At 45.2% G+C, this 22,688-nt stretch overlaps 1 protein-coding gene across 4 annotated transcripts in view; it reads right to left on the minus strand.

The window, feature by feature from the left end:
- Window positions 1-22,688, minus strand: part of EYA2 (EYA transcriptional coactivator and phosphatase 2) — a 260,087-nt gene that overhangs the window by 60,367 nt on the left and 177,032 nt on the right. For all 4 annotated transcript variants that reach the window (XM_082645804.1, XM_082645806.1, XM_082645805.1 and 1 more), the window contains 2 exons: window positions 19,083-19,225; window positions 12,512-12,595 (listed from right to left, as the gene is read on the minus strand). In XM_082645804.1, coding sequence (XP_082501930.1) covers window positions 12,512-12,595; window positions 19,083-19,225 — 227 coding nt within the window. The remainder of the gene's footprint in view (window positions 1-12,511; window positions 12,596-19,082; window positions 19,226-22,688) is intronic.

Raw genomic sequence — 22,688 nt, forward strand, 5'->3', positions numbered from 1 at the left:
CTGCTAGTTAAGTGTAAAGGAAAATTGTTCCCATTATTTAGGTTCGCAAGGTGCCTGGGATTTTTTTCTCACCACTTATCATTGTGAGCAGCACCCCCTATATTTACAGCGGACAAAAGAGCTTCTCATTCTAACCCAACCGACAATTTGTTGTAGGTTTTGCACAGGAGATTTGAATTCCTCTTATTATTATTATCATTACTTTTCTTTTCAGATGCCCTCCAGCATTCGTTGAGAGGTGGGGCTAGAGAAAAAAAGTTGGCCAAAGTAGTCTGGGGAAGCAGTCGCTTTTGTTAAATTTGGGGGCGGAAAATGAGGAGTACTCAGGAGTCTTAACTAGCTCAGAAACCCTCCACCTAAGTAGAAATGGTCTCTCTCCAAGCAGCCAAGAGCACGGGGCTTCAAAGAAAGTCTCTGCTAATGAGTGCTTTTCTGACAACCCCAAACCATCTCTGAAATATATTTTATGTTGGAAGTAATCCTTTAATGCTCTAAAATACATGAGCAGAGGCACTTGGCATGGAGGCCCAGTGGCTCAGGGAAGAACTATTACAGGGGATTAAATCTACAAAGGGTACCACTCCCCTGCCCACGGCCCCTCCAACTGTCATTCACCTCTAGGACATCTTTGAAAGCATTTCCAGTCTCTTCCTCATCCACCCCCGCCAGAATGACAACGGCAGATGTTCGCGTCTTGCCCTTACTGGGTGGAATACAGTGACTAGTTAAGTCAGCACCCCTGGTCCTACAAAGAAAATAATCATTGCTTGAGAAGGCCAATCAAAGTCATCATTTCTTTATTAGCCACAAAGACTAAATACCTTTTACTTAACTGAAAAGAGAGCGGGGGGGGGACGGGGGGAGGTGGGGATGGAGATTTAAATACAAGGTTTAACCCCCAGTGGGGGAAAGAAATCTCCGACTTCCTCAGAAAATCCTTTCCAAATTGTATTCATCTTGACTTAATCCACATCTACCGAGTGAATTAGGCAGTATTTATTTTGAAAATCTACTTTATAGAGTTCCAAGGACTCTGTTTTCCTTGGGCAGGGCTGACTCCATTTCAGAGCTGGAGGCCGCTGCGAGGGCCCCGGCCAGGCCTTTAAACGTCCAAGGTGCTGGCCTCACATGGTTAACACAATGTAAATAAACACAGCTGAGCCCGGAGAAATTGGAAGGTTTTCTCATTAAAGAAATAAAATAAACAGATGTCCTTAAGCACTTTGGCTTGTGTTTGTCAAAGGATGGAGAGCTCTAGATGTCTGAAAGGCAGAAATGAATTAAGAGTCACATCTCAAGGTAGAAGGGGGAAAAAGAAAGAAAAGGATCTGTGGTCCTCTGAATTAACTAATCGTCCTCCAGGGAGGGCACTTTTGATTTGAACCTTAGCAACTTCTACAAATAGTTTTTAACTGCTGGGTCATAAAACCAGGGATTTTATTTCTTCTCAGTTTGTAAAGCAGTAACGGACAGGCCAAGCCGTGTCTCGCCAACTGGATCTGATTGAATCCTGATGGCACTGTGCTGGGTATTGGATTCCGGAATCCGAGCCGGAATCACGTAATTACACCCGCTGAGGGATGGGGGAGGACTGTGGCTGGTCGGAGAGGGCAGGGGAGCCCCAGGGGGAGATGTGTAGAGTCAAAATCTGGCCAGGCTCTCTCTGCCCAGTCTCTTCTAGATACACAAAGAGGCTGGCAGGATCCACGAGAAGAGTCGTCACCAGGTGAATTCATGGCTTACATCTTGCCTCACAGACTAATGTGTGAAGGTGTTCAGTTTACATGTCCATTCTGGTTCAGTACATCTGGGCTGGGACCCGAGACCCTGCACTTTTTTTGTTTTTTTCTTTTGTCTGCGTCGGGTCGTTGAGGCGCGCGGGCTCCAGGGCATGTGGGCTCTGTAGTTGCGGCACGCAGGCTCTCTCGTTGAGGCACACGAGCTCAGTAGTTGTGGCGCGCAGGCTTAGCTGCCCCGCGGCACGTGGGATCTTAGTTCCCCCCTGACCAGGGATCGAACCTGAGTCCCCTGCATTGAAAGGTGGATTCTTTTTTTTTTTTTTTTTTTGCTATACGCGGGCCTCCCACTGTTGTGGCCTCTCCCGTTGCAGAGCACAGGCTCTGGACGCGCAGGCTCAGCGGCCATGGCTCACGGGCCCAGCCGCTCCGCGGCATGTGGGATCTTCCCGGACCGGGGCACGAACCCGCGTCCCCTGCATCGGCAGGAGGACTCTCAACCACTGCACCACCAGGGAAGCCCCCATGAAAGGTGGATTCTTTATCACTGGATCACCAGGGAAGTCCCGACCCTGCATTTCTAACAGCTCCCTGATGATGCCTGTCCCTGAACCACACTTTGAGGGGCCAGGAGGGTTACGTTACCACAGGGATCTGGCGATGCGGAGTTTCAGTTCCTATAAGAACCCATTGTGAAGATGTCTGAACGTTCAGGCATTCTTAATGCCTTAGTTTGGCTCTCCCCTGTGATGCAGACCCTGAGCCTGGGATTCAGGTGCAAGCAGTTTATCTGGGAGGTGACCCCAGGAAGCACTGGTGACCGAGTATGGAAGTGAGGGGGGAAGGGAAGGAAATCAACAGGGGCAGGTCAATGAGCAGGCTGCTGCTGCGGGCTCTCTCCCTCTGCGGACACCTGGGAGACTGCACCCCAGATTGTCACAGGTACTTGCAGAGGAAACCATCATGCCTGTGGGAATGGGGAGGGCTGCAGGGATAAAGGTGAGGCATTAACAGCATCTGCTCCAATGGAAATTCAGTCCCAGCCATTTAACGATGATAATGATGATGTTATTCTATCATCAAATAATCACATCAAGAAATGAATAATTGCAACTGTATTATGGCAAGCCCTCCACGAGTCATCTCGATAGGGCATTTCGATCTAGTTGGGAGGCTGGAGAGACCTTCCTAAGGAAGGGACGCTGGATAATAGTACGGCTTCTCTTTTATTTGTTGGAGGAGGGGAAGTGATAGGATTTAAACCACATTTAGTGAACAGAATTCCCAGCCATGATAATGGATCCCCAAGACAGATGATCTTTAGGAAGTAAGTAGCCTGTGCTTTGTGGGGAGTGTGGTACGGTTTTTGAACCACCTGACAAAGCTTGGAAGCTGGGTGGAGGGAACCAGGGACACCTGTGTCCCGCGGTCTACGTGGAGGACCCGGAGGGCATGGGGACCAGTAACCTCTGCCCCACATATCCCACCTACGCTGGGCACAACCTGGCTTTGGCAGGTCACAAATGTAAATGCCACTGGCGGGGGGCGGGGGCGGTGAAGGAGGCACCACGGATCCATAACCCACAGACCAGGAAGGATGTGTAACTCCAGGGAGTGAGGGGGGCAGAGGTGAGCCCCAGGGCGCATGTCCTGTCAAAGGGTCTCTGCTCTTTGAAAACTCAGGCCTGGTGTTGCCAGATCTTCCTATTTTCCAAGAGAAGTGAGATATCCAGGTTTTCAGGTAAAATATCCAGATTTTAAAATATTGGCAATGAATTCAGAACTTAAGGAAATGCCAGGGGATCAACCTGTCTTCAAGCCAGATTTGGCATTGCCAGTTTGAAACGTCTTACTTTTTCAGATTGAGCAGGGCCTGGCCCTTTTAAAGGGGTGACCTGGAGGGAAACCCTGGATTGGATCCTGCTCAGGTAGGCATCAAGGATCACCTGGCTCCACTGTAGGTCCCCCACCAGCCGAAGGGTCCCTGCCTCCAAGCCTGCCTGGAGGATCCCACTTGCTCAACATCCCACAGCCTCTGCTGAGCCCCTGCTGTGGGCCCAGCTCTGGGTTAGGTCGGGCCAGGCTGGCACCCAGCATCTTGGCCCCGGAGAGATGCTGACAGGCCCCTATCTTGTCATGTGTGTGATTATTTGTTCCCTGCAGGGCAGGCACCTTGGAATCTCATTTCTGCAGTGCTTGCAACCACACATGCTGAAAACTCCCTACCCACGAGCTATTTATTTGTTTATTCAACAAATATTTATCAGGTGGATGTGCCAGGCACTGCCTGGTGCCAGGGGATGAAGCTATGAAGCCATTAGATCCAGTCTGTGCGCTCTTGGAGCTCAGTCAAGCAGAAGAGTTCACGCCAATGGCTTTTAATTTTCACCCTGAGGACATTCACGTGGATCACTGGGGATGCAGTTTAGATACATGGTTAAGAGCAGTGGGCCACCTCCTGGCTTTCATCTCTTTCAAGGTAGGTGACCTTGGCTGAATTATGCTACGTCTCTGAGCCTCAGTTTTCCAGAGGTGGGTATAACAGGAACAGTCATACCTTATAGGTTTGTGGTGTAAAGCTCAGAGCAGTTCATAAGGGATGCTCGTCACAGCACTGTCTCTGCTGGTCAGGAGCTGGGGGGAGCTTGGGTGTCCTCCCTGGAGGAAGGGGGCATAAGGAAGACGTGGGACCCTGGGATTCAGAGTAGCAGGTGGGTGTAGGGTTTCTCACCCACAGCCCTATGGACACTTGGAGCTAGATAATTCTCTGTTGTGGGGGCTGTCCTGTGCATTACAGGATGTTTAGCGGTATCGCTGGCCTCTACACACTAGATGCTAGGAGCAAACCCCAAGTCAGGACAACCAAAAATGCCTGATGTTGCCAAATGTTGCTTGGGGAGCAAAATCACCTCCAGTTGAGGACCACTGAGTTAGAGCAATGGAGGTGGACATAGGGCAATGTGGAAGGACCTAGGGCCACAGTGCGGAGGGAGAAAAGTGAGAAACAAGGGGTATTTAAATTTCATTTGCAGACAGAAGAAATAAATGCACACAAGAAGACAATACGGATTTTACAGGCAAGTAAACAAAAAGCTACACAATCAACTATGGGGAGGGGAGGAGGAAGAGTCCAAATGGGTCTACAAAGAAACATACATTTGTACCCACGTGATACAAGAAAGAGGCCTGCGTGGACAAAGAATGTGAATAACTCAACGTTGGCACTTGAGGTCCAACTCAAAAAAGAAAAAAAAAATCGTTCACAGTGGAGTACTTGGTATATAGTGAATGCACCAACAAAAAAAAAAAAGGGTGGGGGGAGAATTTTTTCAAGAGGAATTTGTTAGTTGGCAATAGAGGGAGAAGAGATCAGGTCCCTTCAGAGGGAGACCATGGACAGAAAGTAAGTAAGACATCTTTGGAGCCCAGGGAGCGAGAATAAGGAATCGCTTTTCATTCTTTATCTGTGGTTGGTTCTGCCTTCAAAATATATCCAGGCTGCTGCACGTCTCATCTTCCTCATCTCATCCCCCCTGGTCCAAAAAACCATTATAGGACTGGACTGTTGCAGTAGCCCCCTCACAGGTCTCCCTGCTTCCAGCCTTGCCACCCAATAGCTTCCTTTCCTGGGGAGCAGCAAGAGGGATTCTTTAGAAATATAAGCAACAAACCTCATGGCTCCCACTTCAGAGTAAAAGCTAGTTGAGTTCTACTTGACTTGTTGTGCTCCAACCATGCTAGCATCTTTGTTGTCCCTCAAATCCATCAAACTTCTGCCTCAGGACCTTTGCACTTGCTGTTCCCTCTTGCTCTTCCACTAGATATCTGTTCCCCCACTTCCTTTTAAGCCTTTATTCAAAATTCAGCTTCCCCATGAGGGCTCCTTCCCTGGCCACCTTTTAAAAAATTTAATTTCAACCCCTTTCACCCTGCAAAACTTCATATACTTCAAAGGACATCATCAATAAGGGGAAAAGACCACCCACAGAATGGGAGAAAATATTTGCACGTCACATATCCAATAATGGACTGTTACCCAGAATATATAAAGAACTCTTACAACTCAAAAATAAAAGACAAATAAACCAATTAAAAACAGGCAAAGGGTCCATCGACAGGTGAAAAGATAAAGAAGATATATATATGTGTATACACACACACACACGCACACACACACAATGGAATACTACTAAGCCATAAAAAAGAATGAAATAATGTCATTTGCAGCAACATGGATGGACTTAGAAATTATCATACTAAGTGAAGTAAGTCAGACAGAGAAAAGACAAATATCATATGATATCACTTATATGTGGAATCTAAAATATGATACAAATGAACTTATTTACAAAACAGGAACAGACTCTCAGACATAGAAAACAAACTTATGATTACCAAAGGGGAAAGGTGGGATTAGCACCTTTCCCCTTTGGGATAAATTAGGAGTTTGGGATTAGCAGATACAAACTACTATATACAAAATAGATAAACAACAAGGTCCTACTATATAGCACAGGGAGCTGTATTCAATATCTTGTAATAAACTAATGGAAAAAAATGAAAAATTATATATATATATATATATATATATATATAACTGAATCACTTTGCTGTACACCAGAAAATAACACAATATTGTAAATCAACTATACTTCTATTAAAAAAAAATAAACGATTTAATAGGTATTTCTCTAAAGAAGATACTACAAATGGCCAATAAGTACGTGGAAATATCATTAGTCATTTGTCAACATAATTAGTCAGAGGAATGGAAACCAAAACCACAAGACATCACTTCACATCCACTAAGAGGACTATAACCAAAAAGACAGATGATAACAAGTGTTGGTGAGGATGTGGAGAAATTGGAACACTTATCCTTTGTTTATGGGAATGCAAAATGGTGCAACTACTCTGGAAAAGAGTCCGGCAATTTCTCAGAAGGTGAAACACAGAGTTGCCATATAACCCAGCAATTCCAATCCTAGGTATACACCCAAGTGAATTGAAAACATATGTCTATGCAAAAACTTGTACATGAGTGTTCACAGAAGCTTTATTCATAAAAGCTGAAAACCCAACTGTCCATCAACTGATGGATAGACAAAATGTAGCATATTCACACACTGTAAAATTATGCAACAATAAAAATGAAGTATTGGTATGTGCTACAACATAGATGAATTTCAAAAACATTATACTAAGTGAAAGAAGCCAGTCACAAAAGACCACATATTGTGTGATTCCATTTATAAGAAATGTCCAGAAGAGGCAAATCTATAGAGACAGGAAGTAGATTAGTGGTTGCCAGGGGCTGGGGTGGGTGGTGCTGGAGGAAATGGGGAATGATTACTAATGGGTATGGGGTTTCTTTCTGGGGTGATGAAAATGTTCTAAAATTAGATGCTGGTGATGGTTGCACAACTCTGAATATACGAAAAACTAATGAATTGTACACAGTGAAATGGCAGATTTACGGTATGTGGGTTATTTCTCAATAAAGCTGTTATTAAAACAAACACACACACACACACACACACACACACAACTGGGCCTAGAGTTGAGCTTCCAATTGGTACTGAGCTGCCTGGAAGGCAGGGCACTAAAGGAGGAGTCAGGGCTGACCCACTGTGAACCCAGGAAGACTGCTGATCAGTTCCCCTTATGAGCCCTTCCTGGCCACAGGCAAAGGCTCCTGACCACCAGGAGCCTTTTGTCTAATCCCAGCTGGAAAAAACAGAGTTCAGGGATTGCAGGGGTGGGGGTGGGGGGTGGGAGGAGAGGTTAGGAAAGAGGCGGCGGCAATCACTGGCGTCTCTGGCTCTCCAGGGAACCTCTAATGGATCCACAAGATGTGGGGAGGTACAGCTACCAAAGGGATGCTCTGGTTTTGAGCACTGGGTAGGAAGCGATGGAAAGGAAGTGGAGAGATGACAGCCTTGAGCAGCACATGCCCTGACTGGGAACAGGAAAAGGGCCCAGTTTCTGTTTTAAAAGTCAAACAGTCTGTTTTTGAATCATTTCTTAATCAGTTTAGCTCTGTTGGTCTTATTTCCCTAAGTAAACAGTGAGTCGCTCCTTCAGCTGGGACCACAACTGATCATGATTTCTGCTTCCTGTACAGTGCTTAACACAATGGCCATGAGCAAAGAGCTGCTGGTCCTTGGTGTAGATGTACAGAGGGTCATGACCTTCAGAGCCCACTCTGGACACACTCCTCACTCCAGGATCCTCACCATCTTCTGGAAAGAGCACTTTAGCTTTCTCTGGGGTCCCATCCCTCCCCGGCTCCATCCACTTGGTGGGGATGGAGCTGACCTGCTTCTCTCCTCCCTCCATGCCAGGCTCTTGATCTAGGCTGGCTACACAGAGCCACAGAGTCTGATGTATGGATGGGCATTTGACCCAGTCTGAGCCAATGAGATTCAAGCCTGGGAGCTGTGCTGGAATTTGGGAAGTAGGTCTCCTTTTTCAGTTGGGATTTCTGAGAAGGAGTTGCCACATGGAAAAAGTCAGCTGAGGGACGCAGAAAGACCAAGCCCTAAGAACACCGCTTGAGCTTCTGGATCCAGCCCAGGCTGAATCCCATTACCTCTGGGTTTTTCAATTATTGTCATCTAATAAATTCCCTTTGTAGCTTAAACATTCCGTGCTTCAAGGTGAGAGTCCCACTTGATACCAGCTATTAATAATGGGTTCCATGTGGCTGCAGCTATTGGAAGAGCAGAAAGAGAAAGAGATGTGGGCCAAAAGTCAAGGCCATGAATTTAAGTTCCATTACGAATACCCTGACTACATACCCTCCCTGTCTCAGTTATTCTGTCTGCAGAATGGGGCTCACACTCCTCTACGTCCTCTCCTCTCCTCTGTCTTCCAAGTTTATAGCTGTAGCCCAGACCTCTCTTTGGAGCTTCAGACCCACAAATACAGCTGTCCTCTAGGTGTCTTGAACAGAACGAAGTTTATTTTTCCTCAACAATTTTCTCTTTCATTGTTCTTCCTTTTACTAATGGTACTTTGTGCTAGAAAATGCTAGCTGTCCTCTAATATCCCTTCTTCCTTTCTCCCTCTCAGAATGATAGAATCCCTGAATTTTAATAGAGCACATGACTAGACTACATTTCCCAGACTCCTTTGCAGTTGAAGGTAGCCATGTGATCACATTCCAGCCAATGGCACATGAGCAGGAACGATCTGTGCAACTTCTGGATCTGGCCCTCCAAAGAGAGGGAAAAAAGTAAAAATGAAAAAGAGAGAGGTGGACTCCCCGTTTCCTGCTTCCCCTTCTTACTGGCCGGAATGCAGACATGGGGGTGAGCTACGTTTCATCTTGCCAACAAGGGCAATGCTCCAGGAATGGTAAAGAACAAGATGGAAGGGGGTCTCCATCCCTGGTACTGGGTAGCAGCCTTACCAGCCTGAACTGCTTATGCCTGGACTAGAAGGTGAGAGGAATAAACTTCTATCTTGGTTAAGCCATGGTTAGTCTGGGTCTCTCTTAGGGTGGCTGGATTTAGGAAAACCAACCAACCAACCAACCAACCTCATTCCTCACTTAAAAGAGCTGGAGTAGAAAATTCTAGAAGAGGAATAATGATGGCACTGGAGACCTGGGGGCTCCAAGAGCATCTCACCTTAGTTTTCCCTGGACATCCTGGGAACACCCAGAGAGGCAAGTGCACCTGAGATCTACCTCTCGTTATCTCCTGGATGACCTCACTCTCTCTGGGCCTCAGTTTCTCCTACTGTACCATGGAGACTAATTGATGGGATGGTCTCCCAGGTCCTTCCAGCTCTGACCTTCAGTGGTTCTGTAATTCTAGGATGGATGTTGAAACTCAGATGCCAATGGGGTCAGGAGGGTCCCCTAAACAGGCCAGGTGGGGCTGTGGATGGGCTGGAGAGTGTACACCCCCGCTAACTGGGCAGCTGCTACTCAGCCCCTGCTGATTGCTGCCACATGGGAATGCAGGATTGCTAGGTTTTCTAATTTTTCAAGAAGACTTGGAAATTGGGATTGTTTTGGTCTGTGCAATCTCCTGATTTTTTAAATGTTGGCGACAAATTCACATTTTTTCGAACACTCTAGGGGCCAAACACAAATGTCTGCAGGCAGAATTTGGCGGGTGGCCCCTAGTTAGGAATTTTTTGTTTTGATACTATTTTCTATCCTACCTACCTTTATTCACCAAATATTTATTCAATGCCTACTAAGTGGAGGGCACTGTTCTATGCTCTGGGGACAAAGCAATGAACAAAACAGAAAAAAAAAAGTGCCTGTCGTCATGTTGCTTTCATTCTAGAGGATCATCCTGATTCATTTTCCCAACAAATATGTATTGAGCAATCTGGTCCATGCACTGTGCTTAGTTGGGTTGATAAAAAATGTTCATGGTCTGTGTCCTCAGGGCACATATAGCTTAGAAGGAGACAAAATAAGTGCATAATTATAATATAAATGAAAAATAGAGTTATGGGGAGAGGTGCAATTTAGATGGGGGTGGGAGTGGTTAGGAAAGTCCTCTTGGAGGAAGCTACCTTGAAAATGGGAACTGAAAGATAAGTATGATTTAACCTAATACCTGAACTTTCTAGAACATTCTAGATTATAGCAGAAGCTTCCAGTGTGCCCCTCTTCTGTGTCCTCTCAACATGCAGAGGCTTCCTCCTGTTAGGACCTGTGATCCCCTGCCCTAGGGTTTTCATGGGACAGGCCAGGACAGGGAAATAACCCCCCCAGAAAAAGCCCTCAACCCACAATGGAAGGGAACGTGTAGATAAATATCCCAGTACCCTTGCTCCTTGGGGGAGTCAATTCTGAGGTGTGTCCCAGAGTAGCCCAGAGGTTCCCGGTGGTTCTGAGTCCCAGGTACATGCAGCCATAGCTATCTACGTACCCTGTATTGGCTGCCTTCCCTTCCCCGCCTCACTTCCCCACTCTGCACCTAGTGCTCCCTGGGATCACCGCCCAACTAAACTACCAGCACTCACTCCTGCTCTCAGGCTCTGCTTCTGGGAAGAACTCAGAAGAGATGGGAGAGATGGTGGCAGGTCCCGAGGACAAAAAGCAACTCAGGACAAGTAAGAGAAAACAGGGCTGGAGAGCAGGGCAGGAGCCAGCTCATGAAGGGCCTTGGAGGCTGGGCTTAGGGTTTGTCAATGGGGAAGCCACTGACGATTTTTCAGTAGAAGAGAGACCAGGCTTGTATTTTAGGATGACCCCTCTGTAGGGGGCTGGAAAGGGCAAGAGTGGAGACCAGACAGCTGGAGGGGAAGGTGGCTGGGATTAGGTGATGGGACTGGAGAGAGCTGGCTGGTGATAAGTGACATGGACCAGGTGCCATGGGGCCCAGAACAGAGCTCTGGGCTTTGCCCCTGTCTTGAACGAGCCTGTAACTTGGTTTAAAGAGTGGTAGTGAGACACAGACACAAAAATCTTAGCCTAGATTACAAAGCCCTATGCAATCCATGGGAGCTGAACTGTTGCACAAAGCTGTGGAACTTCTCAAAGGGTAAGAAGAGTGAAGGAATGGTTCTTGGGGGGCCGGTGGCTTTATTGGGGTGGTTAAAAACCATAGAACACCCAGCCTGGGTGGGCAACTCACTACTGCAGCCCCTTTGGGAAAGCCCAGTTTTTTTTGCACTAGCTGCCAAGTCCGCTCTGGTGCTTTCAGCAGCTCTGGACTCTGCCATCCTTTACCTAAGCTGTGCACACTCCAAAAACGCATGCCGGATTTCCCGCAGGCACTGCTAGACATATTAACGGCATTCCTCCTCGGCAAGAGATTTCTGCACCACCAACACCATTTTTATATTCTTTACAACATAACGGCAGACGATAAATCTATCTTGCTAATTACACATCCAGCTTGTTATAACCCTCATAAAAAACACGAGCAGCTGGAAAAGCCATGAGGTGATGTCAAATCATATTCCTGGGCTCTAAACAGAAGCAGAAATATTTTCCAGGCGCTGGTGAGTCTCATGGTTCCCACTCGTGTGTGGAAGCAGCTGCCAACAGGTTGCTTACCTCGGATGAGCTGACGGGGCATCTGTCCCCTAAAGCCCCGCCCTGCCACCTCTACCTGTCTCCCTGAAGAGACGGCAGACATCTGGAGCATCCGCATGTGGTTTGATACAAAGCCCACGGGATCGGCAGGGTTTGGGTTTCAGCGGTTGGGTTCATTTTTGCATTATTAAGGGCGTTTTGACATTCTTGCATGGACCACCAGTCAACCGACAGCATCTGCCCGGAACTCTAACTGGATGGTTCCCTGACATAATTTGTCGGTGATACATTTGCAAAGCTGTTGCTAAGATCCATGCTGGAGCTGACAAAATGCCTCCCCCTTGTCTCAGAAAAATGGAAGGAAAATTAAATTCATCTGCCGGAGACACTAAAATAAACAACAGGGAAGAAGAAAAGTACTTTACCTCGTTTTTCAGCTAGGATTACTGGGTTTGGCTGAAGCATCTCCTAGCCCTCTTAGGAGGAGGGAGACAGCCGAAGACTACAAGCTTATATCCTATCAAGTGGATGTTGAATGTTTCATGTGTTGGAAGAAAAGGCATGGGAGACAATGGGAGAAGCTAATTAAAATTTCACATGTCAAGGGAAAATTCCATAGGCCTTCCAAAGCCCAGCTGACGCAAAGGGGCAGCTTGTTGGAGAAGCTGTCGTATCAACTGCCCTCACAATTCTAAAGACAAACCAGCTGGACAGACTGTCACGTTGGAAAAAAAAAAAAAAAAAAAAAGACAAAATGGATTCTTACCTTCCCGTATCTGGAGGCAAAAGTCCCCGTGAGTAAGGAGTGAAAAATAATTATTGTCTCATCCAAGTCCCACACGAACACACGCTGTGATGAAAGAGAGGGAGAGAATGGAGACAAATGCACTTGCTTGCATTTGACTTAATGTCTGCAGAAATTAATTCCCTGGGAGGAAAAATATGTCTTGAAAAACATTATCTTTAAGTTATAAAACATGTGACTCACGCATGTATCCTCGAGTCCCCATTCAACCTCATCTGTGTAAAATATATTCTGATGGCCAAGTTTTTGGGTTCCTATCAACCCATAGATGCCAGAACCAAGACGCCTGTTCTTGCCTTTCACATAAAAGCTCAAAAGAGGAGTTCAGTCCAAAAGCAATAAAAATCATATAACTCATTTGACAAAATGAAATACTACCATTTTACGTTCACTGCTCACCATAAGCCCAGCTACTTCTAAACATTTGTTTTTAGCAATTCTGCTGATTACCTTTATAACTCTAAATAACATACTTTTATTTATTGATTTGCCAACTTTAAACAATACCTTTTGACTGGGCAATGTGAAAGATGAGGGTTTATAGCTCATGGTAAATCTCCCCCATTTCTCCAGAATTTTATATTTTTCACATATGCGAACCCCTCTATTTCCAATTCCCATCAGCACTGGATATTTTCTCTTGGCTAAAACAGCAAACCCAATGTGGAAAATATGGACATTGGTGTCCCTACCCTTTCCCACTACCTCCTCACCTCTTGAATAGCTGAGCTTTAGCCTCACTTTTGCATTGTCAATGTGGATAAACTGGTTTGTGCATTGGGTTTTATAATTGTACTTAAGACTTCTGTGCTCTGTCTATATGTTGATTTTAAAAGTTGGTAACCAGTATAGAGCATTTATGTACATCTTGTGATTACTGTTCACGGCAGAGCAAAGTAATATGCTAGGATTTCACTTCCTTCTATACGTATCTAATGTCATAACTCCAGAGCCACTTTAAGGAGACTGTTCCTACCACCAAGGTCATGTGTATTCTCCTTTCTTGTACTCCATCCTGATTAAAATCGTGCCATATCTCAGTTTGTTCATAGGAATCACGCCTGTCTGGAATAACTTTCTGTTTTTGCTGGAGCTTATTAATTGCTTTAATTCTTTTCTTGTTTCCAATAACATGCCTTCAGTAGAATTTCAAATTCAGCCACACCCTCTATATCAAAGATGTTCTTCCTCTGTGACAGAATGTTCCAATGTGGACTGGATCATCTTCAGGCTTGTTACATAGCTAGCATCCTGAGACTTCCCTTTACTGCATTTCTGGGTCAGATCCACTGTTTTCTGGACCCCAAGTCTCTTTCTTGGTTTTCTTCCTTGTTTTGCTTGAGTACATCCTTAAGTTGCTTCTTCTGAAAGGAGCATGGAAAGTAACCTTCCTGCATTTTTGCTAATCTGATCATGTCTTTATTTTGCTCTAAGGTTCCTCTGGGTGCAGAATTCCAATTGGAAAATAATGCCCTCTAGATCTTTGAAAGAATCTATCTTGTGTCAAGCATGATTAATGAGAAGTCTGATGTTTCACTGATCCTCAGTTCTTTACAGGTTTTACTTATTTTTCTCTTTGGATTTTTTAGGCTCTTTTCTTTATACTTGGCATCCTCAAATCCCACGAGGATATATCTAGGTGTTGTCTTTTTTCATTCATCCTGTTCAGCACTCAAACATTTCTCAAGCCTATTTCTTTAAATAATGTCCTCCTATCTTTCCCATTGTGACATCTTTCTGGAATTCCCAATAGACAAATTAGATCTTTTGGATTGATATTGCTTATCCTTTAAAAACAGTGTTCTGTAATTTTGTCTTTTCGATCTACGTTCTCAGAGATTTCTCTAACTTTCTCTTCCAACCCTTCTATAAAACTTTCTTTTTTAAAAAATTTTCTTTCTTTCTTTATTTTTGGCTGTGTTGGGTCTTCATTTCTGTGCATGGGCTTTCTCTAGTTGCGGCGAGTGGGGGCCACTCTTCATCACGGCGCGCGGGCCTCTCACTGACGCGGCCTCTCTTGTTGTGGAGCACAAGCTCCAGACGCACGGGCTCAGTAGTTGTGGCTCACGGGCCCAGTTGCTCCGTGGCACGTGGGATCTTCCCAGACCAGGGCTCGAACCCGTGTCCCCTGCATTGGCAGGCAGATTCTCAACCACTGCGCCACCAGGGAAGCCCACCCTTCTATGAAACTTTTGATTCTCACTATCATTTAAAAATTTACAGTAGCTTTTACTTTGTTTCTGAGTGTTCCTTTCCCAATAGCCTGCACTTCTTTTTTTGCGGATACAAGACCTCCTTGAATCTTTATAAGAAAACCAATCAGAATTTTTCTAAGATCTTTTCTGTTTCTTAAATTACCTCTCATAGTTTATCCTATTCATTTATCTTGGCCTCAATTTTTTATACTGCTGGTTTTCATAATTTTTCTGGTGATCATTATTTTTAAAAACAAAAGGCCTGCGTGATCATTTATGTAGCTGGTGTTGGGGGCAACAAAGGCACCTACTCAGTCTACCGTCTTGAATGGGCCACCTTGGAAAACTCTCTGGGGGTCAGTGGTTGTATTTACACATTTGTAATGCCTTTAAAAGTAAAGAGAAAGGTAGTATCTAGAAGAAAAAAGGTCAATTTAATACAGGTTTTCAAAACAATTAGTAGACTTGAATATTATTTTGTGAATTTTTTTTTTTTTTTTTTTTTTGCCTTATGTGTCCATCTTGGCATCTCCCAATTCACGCCACTGGTCCAACTCCTTGCAAAAGTCCATTTTTAGGTGGAAATAATTCATTTAAGATAATCAGACAGCCATAAGTTTTTACTATTCATTCATTCACAATTTTTAGTGAATATTATTTGAATATTATTTTGTGAATTTTTTGATCTTTTACATTTATGTGTATGTAAATGCTGGGTCATGATAATAAGTATTGTTCTTATTATGGGTCATGGTAAAAAAAAAGTTTGAAAACCATTGTTTTTGAAGAGAGCTTCTGGCGTTTAAATATGCTAAGTCCTAATTTATCTGAACTAACTAGGCTGGATCAGTTAAACTTAGAAATTTTGGTAAGAGAATTCTTTAAAAAAATCAAGTAATTTCAAATTTAATGCAGACTCCTTAAGTTACTGACTATATCCTCTCTGAAGAGGGTCTGTCCCTCTTCCCCACTAGTCCACCATTCTATCTCCCTGTGTTAGATTCTCAGTGGGTATACTGTTCCTGGTGGACACTCTGCTCGTGACCCTAACTCTTTAGCCCACCAGGGTTTGGGCCAGGGGTGGGCCCCTAACCCCAGCTGGGTCAGAGGCCTTTCCTTGGGAACTCAAAATTGAGACCTGGAAAAGAAATTCATTGTCTTTGGGTGGCCGTTGGTAGCAACGTGATCTGAAGGACAGGGAAGACTAGTTTGCAGAGAGAGAGGAACAGAGGGGTGAAAGATGGAAACATGACCCAACACTTTTGCAGGACTTGGTTTTAGTTAGAAGTAGAGTGAGGGGCCTGGAGGAGAGTCATGCCCACTGAAAAGACACTACCGCTTGGGGATTCTAGCACCTACACTGTGGAACATAGGGAGAGAAGGTGTAAATGCATTTCCTTGCCCCTCCTACCTTCTGGTTCCAATATCTTGCTGACACTTGCTGTACCCTTGGCTCTTGGGTTCTAAGAGAATCCCTGTATCCTTAAAATAAACTCTGCTTTTTCACTTAAGCTAGCTCAAGTTGGTTTCTGGCACCTGCAGTCGAGGGATTTTAACTAATACATACTCAGAATTTTCCTCCTTTCCACTTCTCTACCTAATTTCTCTCTCGTGGGCTGCACCCATTAGCAACAGTGCCAGAGACGTAAGAGGTGCGACCCATGCAAAACCTCTGTGCTGATATTGAGCACGGTGGTGAAACACAGCTCACACCTTTTCAACTGTTCCTGCCCAGTGGTACTTACTCTGGAATCAAGAAGCAGATGTTTCCAGAATAATATCACCCCATAATCCTTCCATGCCCCCCCACCCCCTTCTCAGCTTAATGGAAAAATGTCTCTCCGCCCCCACTGTCCCCTACCAAGAGCAGAAACCACGTCAGGTGATTGAATACATTTTTAAAAAATATTAAAGTACGTGTTGCTCTCCAGGATTTCTACAGCTCTGCAACTTCAAGCTGGTAGAAAATCCTCAGGCATCTGGGAAGGCAGAAAGCAAGGGTGATCAAGAGTCAGTAAATTTTCTTCTAGCCTTGTGCAAAGGAATAATCCCCCTGAAGGGTTTGTGCCAAGTCTCCTTGGTTTTAGAAGGTGGTGGCTTTAAGAATTAGAGGAAAAGCAAGAACAGAATCCTCTGGACTGAGAAGAGTCCCATGAGCAGTGGGAATGCTTACTCTCTGGCAGGTCCCGAGGGCAGTCGAGCTCACAGAAGAGATGGCTGTGTATACCAAGTGTAGGGGACGGGCGTGATATTCAAACTATTTAACACCTTCTAGGATGATCGGAACAGACACCAGCCATAAACAACTGCTACTGCTCTCTTAGTGAATCCTGGTTGACTAGCACGGCCCTACTAGTGATGCTGGTTAGTTAGTACAGCCCTACCAGTGAATACTGGCTAAATACCAAGTGTCTTGGTATTGGCCATTTGTTGTTGGGGTCCCCAGCATCCATCTCCTTCTTAGAAGGAGCATCTCGATTTTCTTTTCCCTTTGTGTGCTATCTCGGTGAGACTCTCAATCAGGGGCATGAGGATCCAGGCCAGGCCAATGGGACGCTGCCTCCTTGGAATCGGACATCAAGTGACATGGCGCTAGAATCTCAAATATCTCGCTCTCCAGAAGGGGCCGGCACCCTGAAGGTTCCCCAGATTCCCCAGCGTGGTCTTTGTTCCTATTCTTTCTAACCTTGGTTGTATCACTTCCTCTCCATGCTGTTCCCTCCCAGTAGATCCTTTTTTGCTTAAGTAACCAGAATTGGTTTCTGTTGCTTGCAACCAAAGGATCATAGCTAATACTCCAATGTTCTTCCTCTCAACAAGGATTTCTATGCCCAACATATGGCATGGAAACCCCAGAGAGCAGCTGGACTTTCAGTGACCACTGCAGGTACTGACAATGAAAAAGGCAGCAGCCACCAAGCCACAATGGACAAAAGAGGCTATTATTCTGTTTTCTGAGACCACTTGAACCCTGAGATTCTCATATAATTCTGGGAGGGGAAAGACCCCAATAATGAAATGGAATTTCCTACCACCCTGGTGGGTGGGGACTCAGAGTCAAAATGACACTGATTTTAAGGAAATGATGAAAATGCTATTTCTTAGCTTATCTGAGTTTGCCAGCTGAACTTTGTAGCTGCTACAAAATTTGTACAGGATTATCAATAGGGATGTGATGATGCTGCATTTGGATATCTTGACAGTGACTCAAGCTTTGCCAATACTACCCATGTACTACCCATGTACACCCATGGCACACTCAAGCCAGCAAAATGACTGCCTTTTGCAAACAAGTACGAACTCGTGCATGTGCCCATTTTTCTCCCTTGATAGGTAACACTTGCTTCTGTCTGTTTTGGGGGCATCCATCTTGCCTCTGTCTCTTCTAGTGGTCTTCCCCATCTTTCATGCATGCTGTTCTTTTTTGTTTGTTTGCTTGGGAAAATGTCAGTGCCTGACCAATAACCCCACACTTGCTTAGTTATAATAAAGATTGGCGCATCCCTTAGACCAGTAGCTCTCAACCTGGGCTGCACTGGAATCACCTAGGGAGCTTAAACATACTGACACCTGGGTCCCACCCCCAGGGAATCTGATTTAATTGATCTGGGCTTGAGAATGAAGGTTTCTCAAAGCTCCCCAGGAGATTCTCATGTGCAGCCCAGATGGCGAACCACCGAGAAACTCCGAATTACAGAAATGATGCAAACTTATTTGAGCCAGCCTCCTGTCTTCAGGTAGATAAATATCTAAGCCACAGTAGAATCACTAGGGGAACTTTCAGAACTCCCTGAGATGTCTAGTTAATTAGTCTGGGATGGGGCCTGGGCATCTCAATTTTAAAAAGCATTCCACGTGATTCTATCATGTAGCCAAGGTTAAGAATCACTCTAACCCAGTGGGGAAGGTCCATTGTCCAATGTCATCTTTACTGGAGGCTCTCAAAGTGTGGTGCCCAATGCACATCAGCATTGTCTAGGAATTTGTTGGAAATGTGAATTCTCAGGCCCTGTCCCAGATCTACTGAATTGGAAACTCTGGGGGGTGGCCCCAGCCGTCTGGGTTTTCGCAGGCCCCCAGGTGCTGTTGTTGTGGCTCACAGAATCACCCATCTTTACCATCTCTAGGGTCACTTTTCCTGGCCTGGCCAGTCAACAGTGCTTCCGTGTGGCCAACCGAATTCTTCCCTCCTTTTCATCAAGGGCCCTTTACTCTGTTCCTGTACTTTGTGAACACACAGGGCCATTCTCCCCCAGACAGAACTCTGCCCTACGCCTCCTGTTCCGGCCACATGTGGAGATGACATTCACCAAGTCAGGCAGAAGCCTGTGAGTTACCTCAATCTCATTGTCTCCTGCTGGGGAGGGGTCACTGCTCCGCTTAGACCGGCCTCGGAGCTTCCCGTCAGAGGCCCGGTGCGGCCTGTCTGTGTCTCCCTCTTTTGCTGGCGTGGAAGGTCCATTGTGCGTGTTATATTCACCTGGCGTAGGAGAGGGAAAGGCAGACATATCAGAGACTTGGATGAGTGTGTCCTCCCACGAACTATTACACCAGAACCATCTGACTCCAAAGTGGGAGGTCCCTAAGGCAGCAGCGAAGGCAAAGGTCACGTAGAATCAAAATCACTCTTGAAAGTGCCTTAAACCACCCATTCATAATCATTCATACATCCAGCAAAGATTCACTGAGTAGGTATGGTTCCAGGCACTGGTTCCATAGCACCTAAATTCTAGAGAGAGGAGAGACACATTAGACAGACAAGTAAATATATAATATGCCAGGGGGGGACATATGTTATAGAGAATTGACAAATTGGGTAAGAGTGCAGGAGTGCTGGGAGGTTACTAATTTTTGTTTGTTTGTTTTACATCTTTATTGGAGCATAATTGCTTTACAATGTTGTGTTAGTTTCTGCTGTACAATAAAGTGATTCAGCTACATGTATACCTATATCCCCATATCCCCTCCCTCTTGTGCCTCCCTCCCACCCTCCCTATTCCACCCCTCTAGGTGGTCACACAGCACCGAGCTGATCTCCCTGTGCCATGCACAGGGGAGGCCTCATGGATAAGGGGACAGCCGAGCAGGGATCTGAGAGAAGTGAGGGCGGGGGCAGCTGGGGAGCTACAATTCCAGTGAACGGAGTTTTGTGTTTACAACTGTCTATATATCCTAAAGCCTGAGAATCCCTAGACCAACAGAAGGAAGAAAATAACATATATATATATATATATATATATATATATATATATATATACACATACATATATATGTACCTGGGCATCAAACTCTTCTATCTTTAAGAGATCCCTCCCTTGGGGTGAAGGGGGCGTGTGTGGGGAGAATTCTCTAGGTTCCTATCCCTAGGCGGCTTGCTCCACTTTCTCTACTAAAAGCAAGTCATTTAAGCTTTACTTGTTAAGAAATTTGTCAATTTGAGATTATACAGGCAAAAGCATCCAGCACAGCGCTGGCGATTAGGAGATGTCAGTAAATGATTTAAATTGTGTTCTGGCTTGACTAGACCTACACACACATGAGGATCAGTGAGAAGGTGCAGGGCCGAGGGTGGGCACCTGTGGCTTCTCATCGAGGTGGTGTTTCCGGACACGGTGTACTGGGAGGCTGCCAGGGTCCTGCCCTTGGGCAACTGTCTAATAATCCTGAATGAACAAGTAGGCAGCACTTGTTCCCAGCACTCAGGTCCCAAAGCCAGCCTCCAAGGTGTGTTGTTTTTTAAGCACAGAAGTTTTAAATACATCTTAGTAGGCTTTATTATCTTTATTTAACTAACAAGGGAACTGAGGCTTAGTGAGATGACGTAATCCTGTTGTTACCCTACAAATTAGTGGTAGAGGCAGAAGTAACATTTGGGCCTGCCCTTGTCACTAGAGTGACAGAACTGTAAACCAGCATGGAACCGTAGAGGACATTCCATCCCACTCTCATCTTACAGCTGCTCGTTTTAGCTCCCAAATGTACCCTGTGGACTCCATCTCTCCTTCCATAATTGCCAGTTCTTGGATCATCGGGGGGAAAATACTTTTGTATAAAAATGCTTGCTTGGCAATGGACTAATTTTTTTCCTACCCTGGAAGGAATAGTTCCCTCCAAAACCCAAGGGACTGAATTTTTTTTTGTTTAATATTTATAAAACTGCTTAGCAGACTAAGGACATAATAAGAAAAGATGTGATTTTGAGTTGTCAGAACTGTTGGGCTGTCTCCAACTCCCCCAAATTTTTAGGATACAGCCTTAGAGATTCCCAAACATCAAACTAGCAAAGACTTTCTTTTGGAGGATGAGGAACAGGCACTAAATAAATTCACAGATGCTTAAGAGTCATAAATAAAGTTTATCTTGATTCACTAGGTAGTTCTAAGGCTAGGGAGGCTTAGAAAACACTTGTTGGCCCCATTAAAATCCAGGCAAATATTAAAAAGAGGAGGAAACACCAGCTACCTACAAAATGTCCTAATAAGGCGTTATGTAGAGTCAATTTATTAGGGGTGCCAAAAAAAGCAGCCCTTTCTGACCATATACATTCTTGAGAATGAAGGGTCAAAATTCAAGGTTAAAGTCAGAGGTACACATGCTAGAGCAATTTATAGGAATCTTTCTTAGAGTCATTTCCCTCTTTTTATTTCTCCCTTTTTAATGTTTTTACTTCTTTAACAACTGTATTGAGGTATAATTGACATACAATAAACCACACATACTTAGAGCACACAGTTTGGTAAGTTTTGACATATGGTCACATCTATGAAACCATCACCATAATCAAGATAATGAACAAATCCAGCACCCAAGAGTTTCCTTGTAATTCCTTTATAGTCTCTTCCTCCTGCTGCCCACCCAGGCAACCATGGATTTGCTTTCTTTCACTATAAATTAGTTTATATTTTTTATTTTTTATTTTTATTTTTTTTTTTTGCGGTACGCGGGCCTCTCACTGTTGTGGCCTCTCCCGTTGCAGAGCACAGGCTCCGGACGGGCAGGCTCAGCGGCCATGGCTCACGGGCCCAGCCGCTCCACGGCATGTGGGATCTTCCCGGACCGGGGCACGAACCCGTGTTCCCTGCATCGGCAGGCGGACTCTCAACTGCTGCGCCACCAGGGAAGCCCTAGTTTATATTTTTTAGAGTTTTAAACAAATGGCATCACATGGTATGCGTGTACACACACGTACACACACACACACACACACACACACACACTTGTCTGGCTTCTTTCAGCCAGCATAACTGTTCTGAGATTCAATCCATGTTGTCATGTATATCAATAGTTCATTCCTAGGGCTTCCCTGGTGGCGCAGTGGTTGAGAGTCTGCCTGCCGATGCAGGGGACATGGGTTCGTGCCCCGGTCTGGGAGGATCCCACATACCGCCGAGCGGTTGGGCCCGTGAGCCATGGCCGTTGAGCCTGTGCGTCCGGAGCCTGTGTTCCGCAACGGGAGAGGCCACAACAGTGAGAGGCCCGTGTACCAAAAAAAAAAAAAAAAAAAAAAAAGTTCATTCCTTTGTGTTGCTGAGTACTATTCTATTGTGTGGATGTATCACCATTTGTTCACCTGTTCACCTGGGGATGGACATTTGGGTTGATTCTAGTTTTTGGCTGGACTAAATAAAGCTTTTATGAACAGTCACTCATCAGTCTTTGTATAGACATAAGCTTTCTTCTTATGAGAGAGCATGATTACTAGGATATGTGGTAAGTCTACGTTTGACCTTTTTTTTAAAAAAATATTTATTTGGTTGCATCAGGTCTTAGTTGTGGCAGGTGGGCTCCTTAGTTGTGGCTCATGGGTTCCTTAGTTTTGGCTTGCTGGCTCCTTAGTTGCGGCATGCATGTGGGATCTAGTTCCTGGACCTGGATCAAATCCAGGCCCCCTGCATTGGGAGCGCAGTCTTATCCACTGCACCACCAGGGAAGTCCCTACGTTT

Source organism: Mesoplodon mirus, assembly GCF_964341445.2.
Source record: "Mesoplodon mirus genome assembly, chromosome: 15".
Classification (NCBI taxonomy): Eukaryota; Metazoa; Chordata; class Mammalia; order Artiodactyla; family Ziphiidae; genus Mesoplodon; species Mesoplodon mirus.